Consider the following 14,526-nt stretch of genomic DNA (forward strand, 5'->3'; position numbering starts at 1 on the left):
TATATATAATATTAAAACTTCCATTGTTCTACCACTGGAAGATGGGGTTGCGGTGGGTTACCAGTATACTCTGGTTGCTGTGAATAAAGGGGTGGACTACACATTTGGAGGTCTGTATCAACACATCACATTCACCATGAACAGTTAGGTGTGTGTGTGTGTGTGTGTGTGTGTGTGTGTGTGTGTGTGTGTGTGTGTGTGTGTGTGTGTGTGTGTGTGTGTATAGACAGACTTATAGTAGAGGAGGTATTTTGTGTGTGGGGTGTTGCTACAACCCCCTTTTTACTCCCAGATATCTGCAAAGCATTTCTATGTCCACTTTAGCCTGTTTAGCTCCCTAACAAAAGACACAGAAACCTGATATTTTTTGTTAAGCTGCAAGCCAAACTGGACAGATTCTGAACTATTCTAACCTATATTCCAGCCACAGACCCTGTGCTGCTTGGTAACTGAGCCTTGCTCTGTTCCTTGTGTGTCCCCAAAATCGAGCTTCTCAGGCTACATCCTGCCTCATAGCGACCTCCTCCTCCTCCTCCATTTGTCTTTTCTCTCTTTGGTCCCTACCAGAGACCGCCCACTTAATCCAAAATTCCACCTTCCTCTCTTCTCTGCCCTAGCCTAGGCACCAGCATTTTACTTGCCAATCAGAGATTATTGGGGAACATTTTTTTACAGCACATTGGTCAATAAAGTGTCCATGTTTAGACTGCAACCTGATCTTGGGGTACAGAACTCAGCATCTGAAAACACAGCACAAGACCAACCCCAGCAGTTTGTGCTTTGGTTTTTCTGGCTACAATGTTACTAATTCTTTTATTTTAAACTCAATTTTTTTTCATTTTGAACACTTCTTATTGTCTGCTGTTAATTTGCATTTAAGATCTAAAGAGCTTGGACAATACTCTTTTCAAAGTGTTTGGATTATAAGCAGCTAGCGCATCAGCTTGGTACCTCCTCTGGTTATCTGGGCTCTATACCAGTCTTTATGGTATCATAGTGTCTGTACTTGGTTCTGGCGTAAGTTAAGGTCTCCACACCACCTACTTTTACTGACAGTTCACACAGCATTTTTCACTTGATTTAGGGGATTCGGGTTACATGAGATTTAGTAACACAGGTGGATTTTCCACACGCTGTCCAGAGTACATCATTGGACTCCAGTGGGTGCCATCTTTGTTCTTTGAACCCCATTTAGCTGTAAGACAGGATTACTATACTTTTAGAAGGGCTCCGATGGATAAATGAATATAGATAAGGCATTAACTATAGTACCTAGCAGATTGTACACTTGCCATTGATTCAGGCCTGTGGTGAGCAGTCCAAAAAGGTGGACCAGTGTGTCCCAGGTCCTATTTAGACATTTTCTTGAGGGCAAATTGAAAAGAAGACAGCTTTAGATTATGTCTTCTTTCAGATTGTCATTACTCCTGACCTTTCTCAGATAACCTCACATAGAAATTTGTCTGGAAATTGAAGGAAATTTCTCCTTAGCAGTAGGGCTTTTAACCTGTTTCTTTGCTGTTGTTTGAGAGAGTGCCTCAGTATATAGCTTGGGTTGGCCTTGAATTCATGGCCACCTTTCCTCAGCTCTCATAGTAGAGATTGCAGTGGATATCATCTCACTAGTTAGCAGTGAGACTTCCTTCTGTTGCCCCCCGCCGGGAGGTGCTGGGCTGATTGTTCATGTTTTTGGTGACTTGATGTATCATGGTTATAAATTTTAATAGTGTATTTCTTCATAGGTCAAATAAATATGCTACAACGCTTCCAGCCCTGCTACTGGCCAGACCCAAAGAAGGTAGAATAGAGAGCGTCCCCCTAGACACCACCCCGGTACAAGACATGGTTCAGATACTAGCAAATGCACCACTGGAAGCATTTGTGAGTATATTGTATATAATAAGGAAATTATTTGGAATAAGATTCCGATGGATTGTATATATTAGCACATAATTATTCAGCTTTCAGAGGCTCTGGAGTGTCATGTTTTGTGGCTGAATACTTGTCTGATTTTGTTATTCATTTTCTAGTGTGCTGCTAAAAATTTACTGGCTTCCTGGGACTGAAGTGTCCGGTGTAGGGTGAACCTTGTTATAATAAAGATGGTCTAGACAGTCAGACTTCCTGGCTGCAAATTCTTCTGAGTCCTCACTGGTTCTGTAGTGTGTTTGCTGATCCCAAGATTTCCACGTGTAAGGTGCAGAATCATTGCTGGGAGTAGATGTCAGAGGAGTGCCACTTTGTAGATGGTGTCTGGCCTTAAAACATTCAGCAAGTGCTAGCTATTGTTACAATTTATACAGTTTTACAGCGCCACCCTCTGACCCCCTTTCTAATGCCCTCTAGTGGAGTCACACGCACAGCAGGTACAGTCTGGGTTACTTGATTTCAGCAGCTAAGATTCTGCACATTTGTACTTCTAAAGCTATGACTGGACACTAGGGTCTCGTTCCTTGTCACAATGACCTAAATGCTAATACACTGGGCAGACTGCATGAAAGACTACACAAAGGGTAGACTTCAACACAAGTTTCTTCGTTATCTTGAGTCTCTCCCCCCAACCCTCCTGCTAAATTAACAGGTTATAATTAATCAAGTAACTGAGTTAACGTTTCCAGGGTGTAGTTTTTCTAAATCATTGTTACAGTAATTTTTAAGAAACTTGTTATTAAAGAAATGCTACCTTAACATATGCAAAGAATAGTAACTTTATATTTCTTCAAATAATACAAAAGTAATCGAGAAGGAATTTAGACTCAACTACAACTTCTCCAGGTTTAAACTTGATAATATATTTCTCCAAAATCTAAAAATAATTCCCCGTCTCTTCTTATTTTATTACTTTTTTTATAGTTTAGTTGTTACTCCTTTCCTGGTTGGCCCTCCCACAGTTCCTCATCCCATTCTTTCTCCCCCGTCTCTTCTTATATTAAGTATATTTTCATGGAAGAAAAATATAAATGCTTATTTTTAATATCCCTCCATATACATTTGTGTTAATGCCGTGTTTAACCAGTTTCCCCTTGGTAGATATTTGTCATCTTTCAGACAGCTTGGTCTTTCCTTCTTGACTGTAAGGGAGAGGAGACTGTCTGTCACTGACACTGGTTTTCTCACATCCCTATGTTATTAGTCATCCTCCTGCAAACAGGCTGATCTGTCCAAGTCACCAATCTGATACAGAATCCGTGGTTCCCAGGAGCTAGAACACTGCCTGGTCTTGCAGTTCCACTTGCCTCTTGCCTTCCCCAGGCTGTCTTCCTTCAGCTCGTTGATGCCCCACATGTAGCCGTAACAGCTCTCTGTCTGTTCTGAAGACAGCTCTCAGTATCTGTAGCCCTGCTGGAGTACAGGCCTGGCCTGTCAGGATCTTACTCTCTTCAGGGACTGTATCAAGACGACACTTACTCACACTATCAGTTCCCCCACCTTGTCTGTTTGACAGGTTGGCTCCCTTAGCTGTCAGACGTGAACAGCGTCCAAGTATCACAGCACTCTGAACACCTCTCTCTTCTAATGCATGAATTCCTGGAGGGCAGGGAGTTTCAGGCTTCTTATTCTTAGTACATGAGGTGAGCAGAAGTCACTTTCATCTCATGTTTCTGGGGCTCCATGAGATCTGTCATCGTTTAGGAGGGGGATGTCACCCATATAAGAGATAGACAGTTGATAGAACTGAAGGCCAGCCCAGCACATTTGAAGAAGCAGACATAGGGTTTAACTTGTGATGTAAGAAAATCCAAGGTGATGGTTGTGAGAATGAAGAAATGGAAGAGTAAGTGAGAAAGGGAAGGGAAAGGCATATGCCAGCTTGTGTAAAGGTCGTTGACATTATTTTAAAGAGTCAAGTTGTTGATGAGGGTTTCTAGTGACCCAGTGGAACCGGAAGCTAGCTGGTGGGCGGTTGGCTTGCATTCTCCTTCTCCCACTGAGCCGATGGGAACATTTCCCATCTGAAAGGAGATGCGTTTCTAGCTCCCAGGTGCCTGCAGGGGGCACTGCACTACTGCGGATACCCTCGTAAATAGGAACAAGAATGGTAGAAAATTAGATTTCTTACTCCTCACTACATTCCTTTCAGTTGCTTTAAACCCAGAAGAGGGAAGGTTGGCTTTTGGGCTTGTTTAGCACATCTTTAATTGTTTTAAACATCAAAAAAATCTGTATGTTTGGAAAAAGTAAGCTAATCAGGGATAGTGGGGGAAAGGTTATAATTTCAAAATTTAGCTTATGTTTTAACTTCTAGTAAATTAAAAAAAACATAGTAGAGGGAAGTGTTTATCATGTGTGTACTGGCTCATGTGGGTCCAGAGTCCAGCATGAATTATTATTATTTTTTCTTTTCTTTTTTTCGGAGCTGGGGACCGAACCCAGGGCCTTGCGCTTGCTAGGCAAGTGCTCTACCACTGAGCTAAATCCCCAACCCCTCCAGCATGAATTATTGTCGAGATACCAACCACAGTTCTTAAAGTCTGTTAGTAATTTCGACTATAAGTCACTACATCGATGGAGGATTGAATAAGAATTGTTAAAGATTTACTTACTGTGATCAGATCTCTGAACGAAAATATGTGAATTTCATTTTATAAACTAAAATTGCATGAGTGATTTGATGCCTTTTTTTTTTTTTTTTTTTTTACAGCCAGAGATCACTGTGGAAAACCTTCCCGCATATTTAAGATTTCAGAGACCGTTACTTATCTTGTTTAGTGATGGCAGCATAAACCCTCAGTATAGGAACATTGTCCTGGCACTGGTGAGACAGAAGCAGTTGGATTTGTTTACCCCTTGCTGGTTAAATCTGTAAGTATATGTTGTATGGTTTTGTTTTGTTCTAAGAGGTAGGCTGGAGGGAGGCTGTGTATGGGATCTGCCTAAAATCACAGCACTCATGAGTTCAAGGACTATTGAAGGAAGTAGAATTATTACATTTGTATTAGGAAATGAAATTCTATAACCTTTGAGTTAATATGGAGCTAATAAGATATTTTTATAACTAGTTTCCTCAGATAAGTTCAAAGATGACCTTTTTTAGACCTTTTATCCTAAACACTATAGGCAGTATTCCCGATTTTAAAAAGTAGTTAATGTCCATTGAGAACAATGGCAAATAAGAAAGTAAGCACTCTGATATTTACCAACTGCAGCCTGTTCGTCTGTGTGCTGAAAGTCACATTAGAGATTAGCATTCAGTGCGTCCCTTTGCGGTAGTTTTTGGTATGTTTTCTAGATGAATCACTGGTACTTCATTAAATGACTGTGAGCACAGTTCACATGTGCACCCATGACCCTTGTTCAGACTCAGGATAAAAGGCATGCTTTTTAAAGCTTAACTGAGAAGCAAGAATAATGTGGCAATGCACATTTTTGTTGTAGTCTTATTAACATTACATCTCACTCTTGAGGGAAAGTTTACCTCAGTACTTCCACTGTGGGCACCTAAAGTAATGCTTTACATAACGTGACGTGTACTGCGTCAGGAAGCTAGGCTTAGTTAAGGTGTAGTTTCTTGTAGGAATGCAGTTATGGTTTTAATCTTTAATGTGTAAATGACACTCCTTTCCCAAGGAAAGGGGCAATCTTAGGGGAAAGAAACGTTTACAACAGGAGGCATCCTGTTAGACTCACATAGCATGCCAGTTTGGGGCTGACACGAGATGAGGTACTTAGCTAAACCCGAAGGAGAACCTTCTGATTGTGCCAAGCCCATGTTGATTTTCATGCAAAGCCACTGGCTACTTTTTGTTCCCTTCATGATAGACTGCCCCGTATCACAGACACTTGAAAAGAGCCTGATTGCTAATATAGTTGTAGGTCTCTTGGTTTTGGTGAAGTTTTTTTAGAAGCTTTCCAGCAGCCTAGTAATTGAAGCTTATTGCCCTGTAGATGATTCTTTTCTTTTTTTGTTGTCATAGAAGGCATGATTAACACACTCAATCATCCCTTCTTGCAGAAAGAACACTCCAGTGGGGAGGGGCGTCTTGAAGGCATATTTTGGCCGTCTGCCGCCCCTTCCTCAGCTGCTCTTGGTGAATCTGCGTTCGGGTGGCCAAGTATATGCATTTCCTTCATCCCAGCCTCTAACGGAACAAAGCCTTGTGTTGTGGCTTAAAAATTCACAAGCGGGACTCGAAAACCCCATTAGTAAGTCTTCTGTTTCCTTGCCAGTATCCTTAGACATGCGAGTCTTGTAATATATCTAGTTTGAAAACCTGCCACTTTGGGAACACTGACCGGCCAAAGTGAAAAGCTATCGCACCATCTTTATACACAAACCCTCCCATCACAGCTTGTTTTTAAAAGCTGACTTCCTATGCCTATTTATATAGTTTTATTTCTTTAAAAAATAGTTTAATTAGGCCAACCAAGCTTTTTAGTATACTTTCTGGTCAGCTAATTTTTCTGATATGTTAACTTGAATCAGTCTTTTTCTTCTAATGACTAGTATTTTATTATTTTAAATATTTCACACCATATCTTTTGATCATACTTTTTCCTTCAAGTCCTGCCAGATCCTTCCAACTCTCTGCACACTTAACTTCATGTTCTCGTTCTCTCTCTCTCTCTCTCTCTCTGTCTCTCTCTCTCTCTCTTTCTCTCTCTGAAAAGAACAAACCAACAAACAATAATAATAGCAAAATGGAAAAGTAAAACTCAGTCAGACAAAAGACACTAAAAACAAACAAAAAACCCCCACAGAGTCCATTTTGTTTTGAACAAGGACTCCGGCACTTGAGGCTGCCATGGGAGGAGGCTGATAAACCCAGTGACTGACTGACGTCACACCTGAGACGAAAGATCGCTCCAGGCACGATCAGTCCCACATAGCTTCTTGATTAGGGATGGAACTTTGTGTCCATGTCCCCTTCTGTGTGCTGGGATTTTGTCGGCTTGAAGTCATGCAGGCCTCTGCATGTTGTCAGTCTCTGAGGTAATGTGTGTGTCCGTCCCGTTGTGTCTGGAAGACAGTTTCCTTGGAGTCATCCATCTCGCTGGCTCTTACGGTCTATCCGGTCTGTCCACTTCCTCTTCTGCATAGGTCAGTGAGCATCGAGGGGAGGAGTTTAATAATGGCATCCATTTATGGATAAGTTCTCCAAACTCTGTCATTCTCTACATATCGTGACCAGCATTTTAAAATAATGTGAAGATTCACTGCATGACCCTCATCCGAAAGAAGTTATCTAATCATTGGGTATTTATAGTTCAGTTGACTCCATGACACGCTAAAATTATTACTTGTGTATAATTAACTTTAAAAATGGACTTGTTTTCATAAAATGTGTGGAAAAAGATAGTGACCCAGAAACAGAAAATGCTTCAAGATGAAGGCATTCCGAGTATGAGTAACAACGTTACATATATTCCAAAATAGTTCTTTCTGGAATGAGTCATAGAAAGTTACTTTTCAAAGCCAGGGAGATGGCTCACTTGGCTGCCCAGGAATGAGGCCCAGTTTGAGTGAGTGGTAGCAGTCACCTGCCATGCCTTGCTGTGGGCCAGCTCCATCAGTGAGCTCCGTGAGAGGAAGACACCATGATTACTTCTGCCTGGCCTCCATGCACCGCAGGCACGCACACACACACACACACACACACACACACACACACACACACACACACACTTAGGGTTCCTTTTGCTGTGATAAATATGGTCAAACAGCATGGGGAGGAAAGGGTGTCTTTTGCACTCACACATCATGGGCCATCACTGAAGGAAGTCAGGACAGGAATTCAAGCAGGGCAGGGATTTGGAACCAGGGCTGATGCCAAGGCAACGGAGAGGTGACTACTAATGAAGAAAACGCCTTGCAGGCCAGAAGAGGGCACCAGATCCCATTATAGATGGTTGCGAGCCACCATGTGGTTGCTGGGAGTGGAACTCAGGACCCCTGGAAGAGCAGACAGTGCAAGGCATTTTCTTAATTGAGGTCCCTTCCTCTAGGATTACTTTAGCCTGTGTTAAGTCGATGTACAACTTTCCAGAACACAAGTGTACACACATCAAAAAAAGTTTAACAGAAATGGTAGCACACATCTTTAATCCCAGCACTTGGGAAGGGGAGGCAAGGAGATCTCTGTGAGCTTGAGGTCAGCCTGGTCTACATATGAGTTCCAGGCCAGCCACGGCTACATGATGAGTCATCTTGTCAGTCAATCAATCAATCGATCAATAAAGTAAAATTAAAGCAGGATACTTTTTAGGAGGACAAGACTAGAGTGGGTGAACCCTGTAGTTTATAGGGTTTAATCTACAGTTTTAAGGGCAGTCAACTGAATGAATGTGACAGGTATAGATGGTTTCTTATTTATTACTCTGTGTGTGTGTGTGTGTGTGTGTGTATGTGTGCGCACACATGTGTGCATCTGAGAGTGTACATATGTGCACTGTATGCATGCAAGAGCTCTCAGGAATTAGAAGAGGGGTCGAGTTCCCCGGAACCTGAGTAAGCCACCCAGTGTGGGCACTGGGAACAGAACCCAGGTCATCAGCAAGCTCTTAACCATCAAGTCATCTCTTGTACCCTCAAGTGACTACTTGATAAGTGACTGCTTTCTTCTGCTCAACTTTGCAAATTACTTTTTTCTTATTTAAATTAAAAAAAATTTTTTTGGAGACAGGATTTTTCTGCATAGCCCTAGCTGTCCTGGATCCACCAGCCTCTGCCTCCAGAGTGCTGGAACTAAAATTCCAGCACGCCTGGCTCTTAAATTTAACCGTACGTAGTTTTAATCATAGTAAACACACCTCTTGTTGTGGCTTGTCTACTTTGATACACAGATTGAAATTTGATGAGCATTTGTCAGTGTTGGAAAGTGAGTCCTAGTAAGTGGTGTCAGGTTCTTAGGTCACCACAAACACAGACATGGCTGAGAAGGCCCTCCTACAAATACAGTGATTTCATCTCTGTTAACCACGAAAACTTGGTCGTCTCTTCTTCCAGCAGTCTTATCCGCCCAGGAGTGGAACCCTCCTCTTCCAGCCTTTGATTTTCTAAGCATGATGGATGTTCCTACATCTCAGGCTCCCACAAAGAAAGTTCTGGAGTGTCAGAAAGAAGCAGAGGTGCAGGAGAGGGCTGGGCAGCAGCCTGGAGACAAGACAACAACCAGGAAAGAGCCGGTCGAAGTGCTCAGAATAAAGCACTGGAACAGGAGTAACCGGCCAAAGGAATCACAGGAGCCTTTTCACCATGACAAGGAGTTGTGAGCGGACCTCCTGGGACGGCCTCTCTGTGGCTCAGGAAACTCAAGATCAATCCTGTTAAGGAACAAGACTAAATTATGTCATCTCTAGACAAGTGCCATCGAATGGGATTGTGATACAAATGACATGTAAAATTTCTTAGAGGCTACACTTAAAAACCATAAAGCGAGTAGATAAAATTGACTTAAAATGTACTTCACGCAGTAAACTCCAGACAGCTTAATTACTACAAAAATGTTGAGAGATTTAATTTTTAATGTGAAGTCTTCAAAACACTGTGCATTTTACACTTAATGCCATTCCTGACTATGGAGACCCATGTTTGAGGGCTTCTTAGCCACAGGTGGTACATGACTGCTGTATTGGGCAGCCCACTATCAGACAAATACTGGTATGATTGACCTAGTTCTAGCCATGGTGTGCATTTGAATCAAATTGGAATAACTACAGCATCACCGTTGACTCTTGGTGGAATCATAGCTGGCAGTTGTATTTATTTTCTTGTAATCGGATTAAATCAATATTTTTCAGTTCTGCCTTTCAGGGTATTCAGCAAAGTAGAGTTTTAATATTATGACTTGGTGATACTACTGGCCTCTACAGGACAGAGGTTGGGGTCCCCCTACACCCCAACCACTCTACACTGGATAGATGGGTTCTCCATCAAAGAATGGTCTTTCTTTTAATGTCGTTAGTTGCCAAGGTTGCAGAATTAGCAGCCTCGTAGCAGCCTGCAGCACAGTGGGATCTCCACGTCTTCTTAGTCTGCCCAGTTACTGTGTTTGGAAATCTCTGGACATTAAAAAATGAGTGGCTATCGTATCCTGATTATTAAAAATCATTTTTAAAAAAAGATTTATTTATTTACATTTCATTGTGTGTTTGACCTGTGTGCATATAAATGTGCTACTCGTTCCTGGTGCCCACAGAGGTCAGAAGAGGGCACTGCATGCCTGCGGACTGGAGTCATGGAGTTGTAAGCTGCCATGTGGGTGCTGGGAATCAAACTGGAGCTCTCTGCAAGAGCAGCCAGTGCTCTCATCTGCTGAGCCATCTCTCCAGCCACGGTTTTTATACTTTGAAGAAGCAATAAAAGTCTCTTCAAAAGGACTTACAATGTATGTAAATCTGTGTGCACCTCTCTGAATATACGTATCTGTGCCTTTAAGTCTGTATGTGCAACTTTGTATTTACATATTCGTCCATTATAAGGGAGTCTTAAATGAGCTCTTCTCTCTGTAAGTTAGGATTCGAAGTTTCAGATTAAATAGGAGTTAAATATTGTGCTACTGTCTCCTAGCAAAGAGGCTACCTTATCTGAGTCATGTATGAAATCTACCCTTTTAGCTTGGGAAAAAGCATCTGGTCTTCCTGGGCTATAGACTTGCCTTTATAGTGAGAGAATGGGTTATCCAACAGTTAGTTCTTCTGAAATCATGAACTGTTAGATCGCCGTGTTTGCAATGGATCTAGCTGACCTTTGCAGTGTCCATTGTCCAAGGTATTTGTTGAGAACATATGACTTGGTACCCTGCTGTATTTCTCTTTGTGGGCTATCTTGTTCCTTACGTTTTTGACATGTGTGGCTTGCATAGTTCGAGTGTGCTTCATAACTGGAATTTTGTAGCTAAATTTCAATAAACCTGTCTGGTGTGTTTCATTGTAACAGATAGGGCTTGCTGCTGTCATCTCCCCTCCTGGACTCGTTTCCAGTAGCGTGGCCCTCCCTGTGCCACTCATTTCTTTCTGATGAGTTCCCATGGGGAACTCTCAACATCATCCTAATCTTTGAAATGCTTGTTAACTGGGCACCCAGAAATGTGATTCTTTGTAATGTGTCTATGCTTCCACTCCCATCAGTAAATGTTCCTTCTCTGACTTTGCATCTCTGGGGCCCTCACCTGCTCTCGTACTCTCCTTGGCCTCTACTTCTCTTGGGCCGCTTACCCCTAATTCTCTTGGTTTCTTGGGTTCTAAGCTATGAAAGTTAGCCAAAGCAACTTCAGCTTTGGTTAACATAAGCAAACAGGAGTTACTCATAGAACCAAAAGAAAAATTAAACTGTGTTTTAAGAAACTGGGAATCTGTGAAATTCTGGGAATGGTGTGTCAGGAGCTCATGCATTAAGATCAGGAGAGTTCAGGGACAGCCTTGGTTAGGGGGTGGCTAAGTTCTTTAAGCAACAGCCCTGACAAGAATTCCTCAGTGCAGAAGAAGTAAACTACGGAATAACCAAAATTGCTCAGACTGAAACTGGATCCTGAGTGCGGAGAGGCACGAGGAAGTCAAAGACTGCAGATGGCACCGTGGCTTACATGTTTTACTGATCCACTAGGGACAGGCATTCTCTGTGATGGCCTGTGAGCTCTAATCCCCTGTGAGCTAGTTGGACTCGCCTTCTCCTGCCTCACTGTGTTCAGGCCAGCCCTGCTCCGTCTGTAGCTTTCAGCCTCTGTGATGAAATGCTCAGTCCCTGAAACTCCTGGGCTTCATTGAAGAAGCTGCTCTAAAAAGGTTTTTTAAGCTGCAGAGATCAGTGTCCGGCTTTAGTTATAACAAGCAATTAAGAACAACTTGAGAATTGCTCTTCAGCCCAAGGTGCAGGAGGCCGTAAGGCTATTTCCATTTAACATAACTTGATTCTTAGTTTGTGTGTATGAGAGTCTGTGTGAGTTAATGAGCACCGTGTAGGAGAGGAGGAGGCTAAAGGGGGGCAGTGGATTCCCCAGAGCTGGAGTTAAAGGTAGTCATGTAGGTGCCGGGTAGCAAACCCAGGTCCTCTGCTAGAACAGTGAGTGCCCTTCATGGCCGAGCCATCCCTCCAGCCCTGTATTTTCTTTTATCCTGAGAGAAGCCACAGCTTTTCTTAAGGCATTGGGGAAAACAATCAAAGGAGTTGAATTCCAAAGAATGTTAAGCCCTTTCATAGAAAAACAAGACACAAGATGTGTTTCACCTTGGCAAGAATAGGAAGGAGGCTGACCCCAAAGCAAGACATTGGTATTTTTACCCTCCCTGCAAATAAGTTAGTTTTGCCAGACAGTACTGGCAAGGACTTTATTACTCTCCCCACTGAACACTGATCCGAGTACAGATCTCTCTGCAGGTTTCTTTACCTGCTGTTTAGAGCAGGGAGGCCCGAGCGCATCTGTACACAGTGGGATGCGTTTCCAGGGACAAGCCTCAAGCTTAGAGGTGCACGAACACTTAGCAGTGACTGTTTCGTGTGCCTGTTTACTATAGCTTTATTATTACCATATAATATTATAGGCCATTAGTTCTATATCCCCTGAAAGATAGGCCAGAACAATGGCAGGCGTGCAAGAGACTCAGGATTGGGATAGAAGTTGAAAATGTTAATTCTTTAAAGGACAGTGACAAGAACCTGGTGTAAACCCAATACTAGAGGAGGAGGGAAGAGAATAAGGAGAGGACAGCCTCCTCTACTCAGTGAGATCCTGTTAATGGGGGAGGTAGGATGAGGAGGGAGCTAAACGGAGAGCACTTTCCTTGCATGTACCAGGTCCTGGGTTCTCTCCCCAGCACCATGAATAAAATACATGAACTCCTGCCTGGTGTACAAGGAGTATCAATTGAGAAAAGGTCCTGACATGACACTTGGTCGCACATTCACTTGGGCTCCTTCTACAGACATCAGTAAGTTCTCATGAGAAAGACTGGGGCAGGAGATTCCCCCTCAGTGGCACTTAAGCAGGAGCAGTTGACCTAATGCCTGGATTATGAGCAGGAAACACTCCCCTCTACAGACATTGTACAAAACTGAAGTCATTAGTCACTGGTTGAGATCTGACAACACTTCCTGTTCTGGTGACCCTAGCTTTTCTAAGAGGCATAAAAACAAAACTCAACTACTGTGAGAGGCAGGAACTCTCATAGACCCACTGTCTCAAACAGAGATTCACCACTAAAATCCCTTTCAGGAACTTCAGACATTGTGATAACACTGTGGTGGACATGTAGAAGACCGAGGTTCTGAATGTCTGTGACCTGTTGGTCCTCTCTAACAACGCGACACACACGTTTAGAACGGAAAGATGGGATGCTCAGGCAGATCAGGAAGACAGCATTCTAGACAGAAGGAACAAGGCCCAGAAGACTTGAGGAAAAGTCTGACTTTCTTGAAGAATGGAACGGAGCCAGTATGCCTCACGTCTCACGGCGAGGCAGTAAAGAGAGAAGACTGGAGAGCTGGGGAGAGGCAAAATATTATGTAGCATTTTGGGAGTGTAGAGGGCAAGGCATTTGAACTCCTTGTAACTGCATGAAGAAACATAAAAATTACAGAGTATTCTGATTGCTATTAAGGAATGGCCATGGGGTGGCAAAAAGATGGAGTTGGGGTGTGTTTTACCAGTTAAATCTTAATACCCAGTTGCCACTTGGGTGCACATTTTGAGGGAAAAGATGAAATCACATGACTCGAGTTTCTGATATTAGTAAAAAAAAAAAAAAAAAAAAGTGATTCCACAGATTGGAGTGGTATAGAATACAGAAGATTGGGTGGGCCAAGAATCCCAAGATCTGGTTTGTCTACATTAAAACCGAAGCCCTACTTGATCACAACGGCAGATGCCAAGTACTTAGTAGGATATGTGAATCTGGGGTACAGTGGAGAGAGATTCTTCATTGGCCCAACAAATAATGAGTGTTTGTTGTCTGTAATGAGTGTAACGTCTGTTTGGAGCTGTTGGGTAGTGTGAATGAAACAGACCCTTCATTTATGTTTAACACTCAGTACAGGTTATCTAGGAGATAAATTAATTTACAGGTGACAACCGCTATGAGGGAAGAGAAGACAAAGGGAGATGGAGAGGATATGGGGGAGGGTCTTAGTTTGGGTTTCATTGCTGTGAACAGACACCATGACCAAGGCAACTCTTAGAAGGACATTTCATTGGGGCTGGCTTACAGGTTCAGAGACTCAGTCCATTATCATCAAGGCAGGAGCATGGCAGCATCCAGGCAGGCAAGGTGCAGGCAGAGCTGAGAGCTCTACTTCTACATCTAAAAGAAGCCAGGAGCAGGCTGTCTCCCATGTGGCTAGGAGGAGGGTCTCAAAGCCCATCCCCACAATGCCACACTTCCTCCAACAAGGCCACACCTTCTAATACTGTCACTTCCCATGGGGCAAGCATATTCAAGCCAGCAACCAGGATTATTGTTAAGGAAGCCCTATTGATAAAATGAGTGTGTGTGTGTATGCGCGCGTGCGTGAGCGGGGTGGGCAGGGCGAGCAGCGGGGCGAGCAGCGGGGCAAGCAGCGGAAGGGGGGGTGCAGGGGGGTGGGGTGGGGTGGTG

The 14,526-nt window shown here is 43.1% G+C and overlaps 1 protein-coding gene across 1 annotated transcript in view; it reads left to right on the forward strand.

The window, feature by feature from the left end:
- Txndc16 (thioredoxin domain containing 16) overlaps positions 1–10,053 on the forward strand; it is a 65,857-nt gene extending 55,804 nt beyond the window's left edge. The window contains exons 18-21 of the mRNA XM_032918065.1: positions 1,743–1,881; positions 4,643–4,803; positions 5,954–6,144; positions 8,945–10,053. Coding sequence (XP_032773956.1) covers positions 1,743–1,881; positions 4,643–4,803; positions 5,954–6,144; positions 8,945–9,210 — 757 coding nt within the window. The 3' untranslated portion in view covers positions 9,211–10,053. The remainder of the gene's footprint in view (positions 1–1,742; positions 1,882–4,642; positions 4,804–5,953; positions 6,145–8,944) is intronic.
- Positions 10,054–14,526: the final 4,473 nt, after the last annotated feature.

The sequence above is a fragment of the Rattus rattus genome, chromosome 12, assembly GCF_011064425.1.
Source record: "Rattus rattus isolate New Zealand chromosome 12, Rrattus_CSIRO_v1, whole genome shotgun sequence".
Classification (NCBI taxonomy): Eukaryota; Metazoa; Chordata; class Mammalia; order Rodentia; family Muridae; genus Rattus; species Rattus rattus.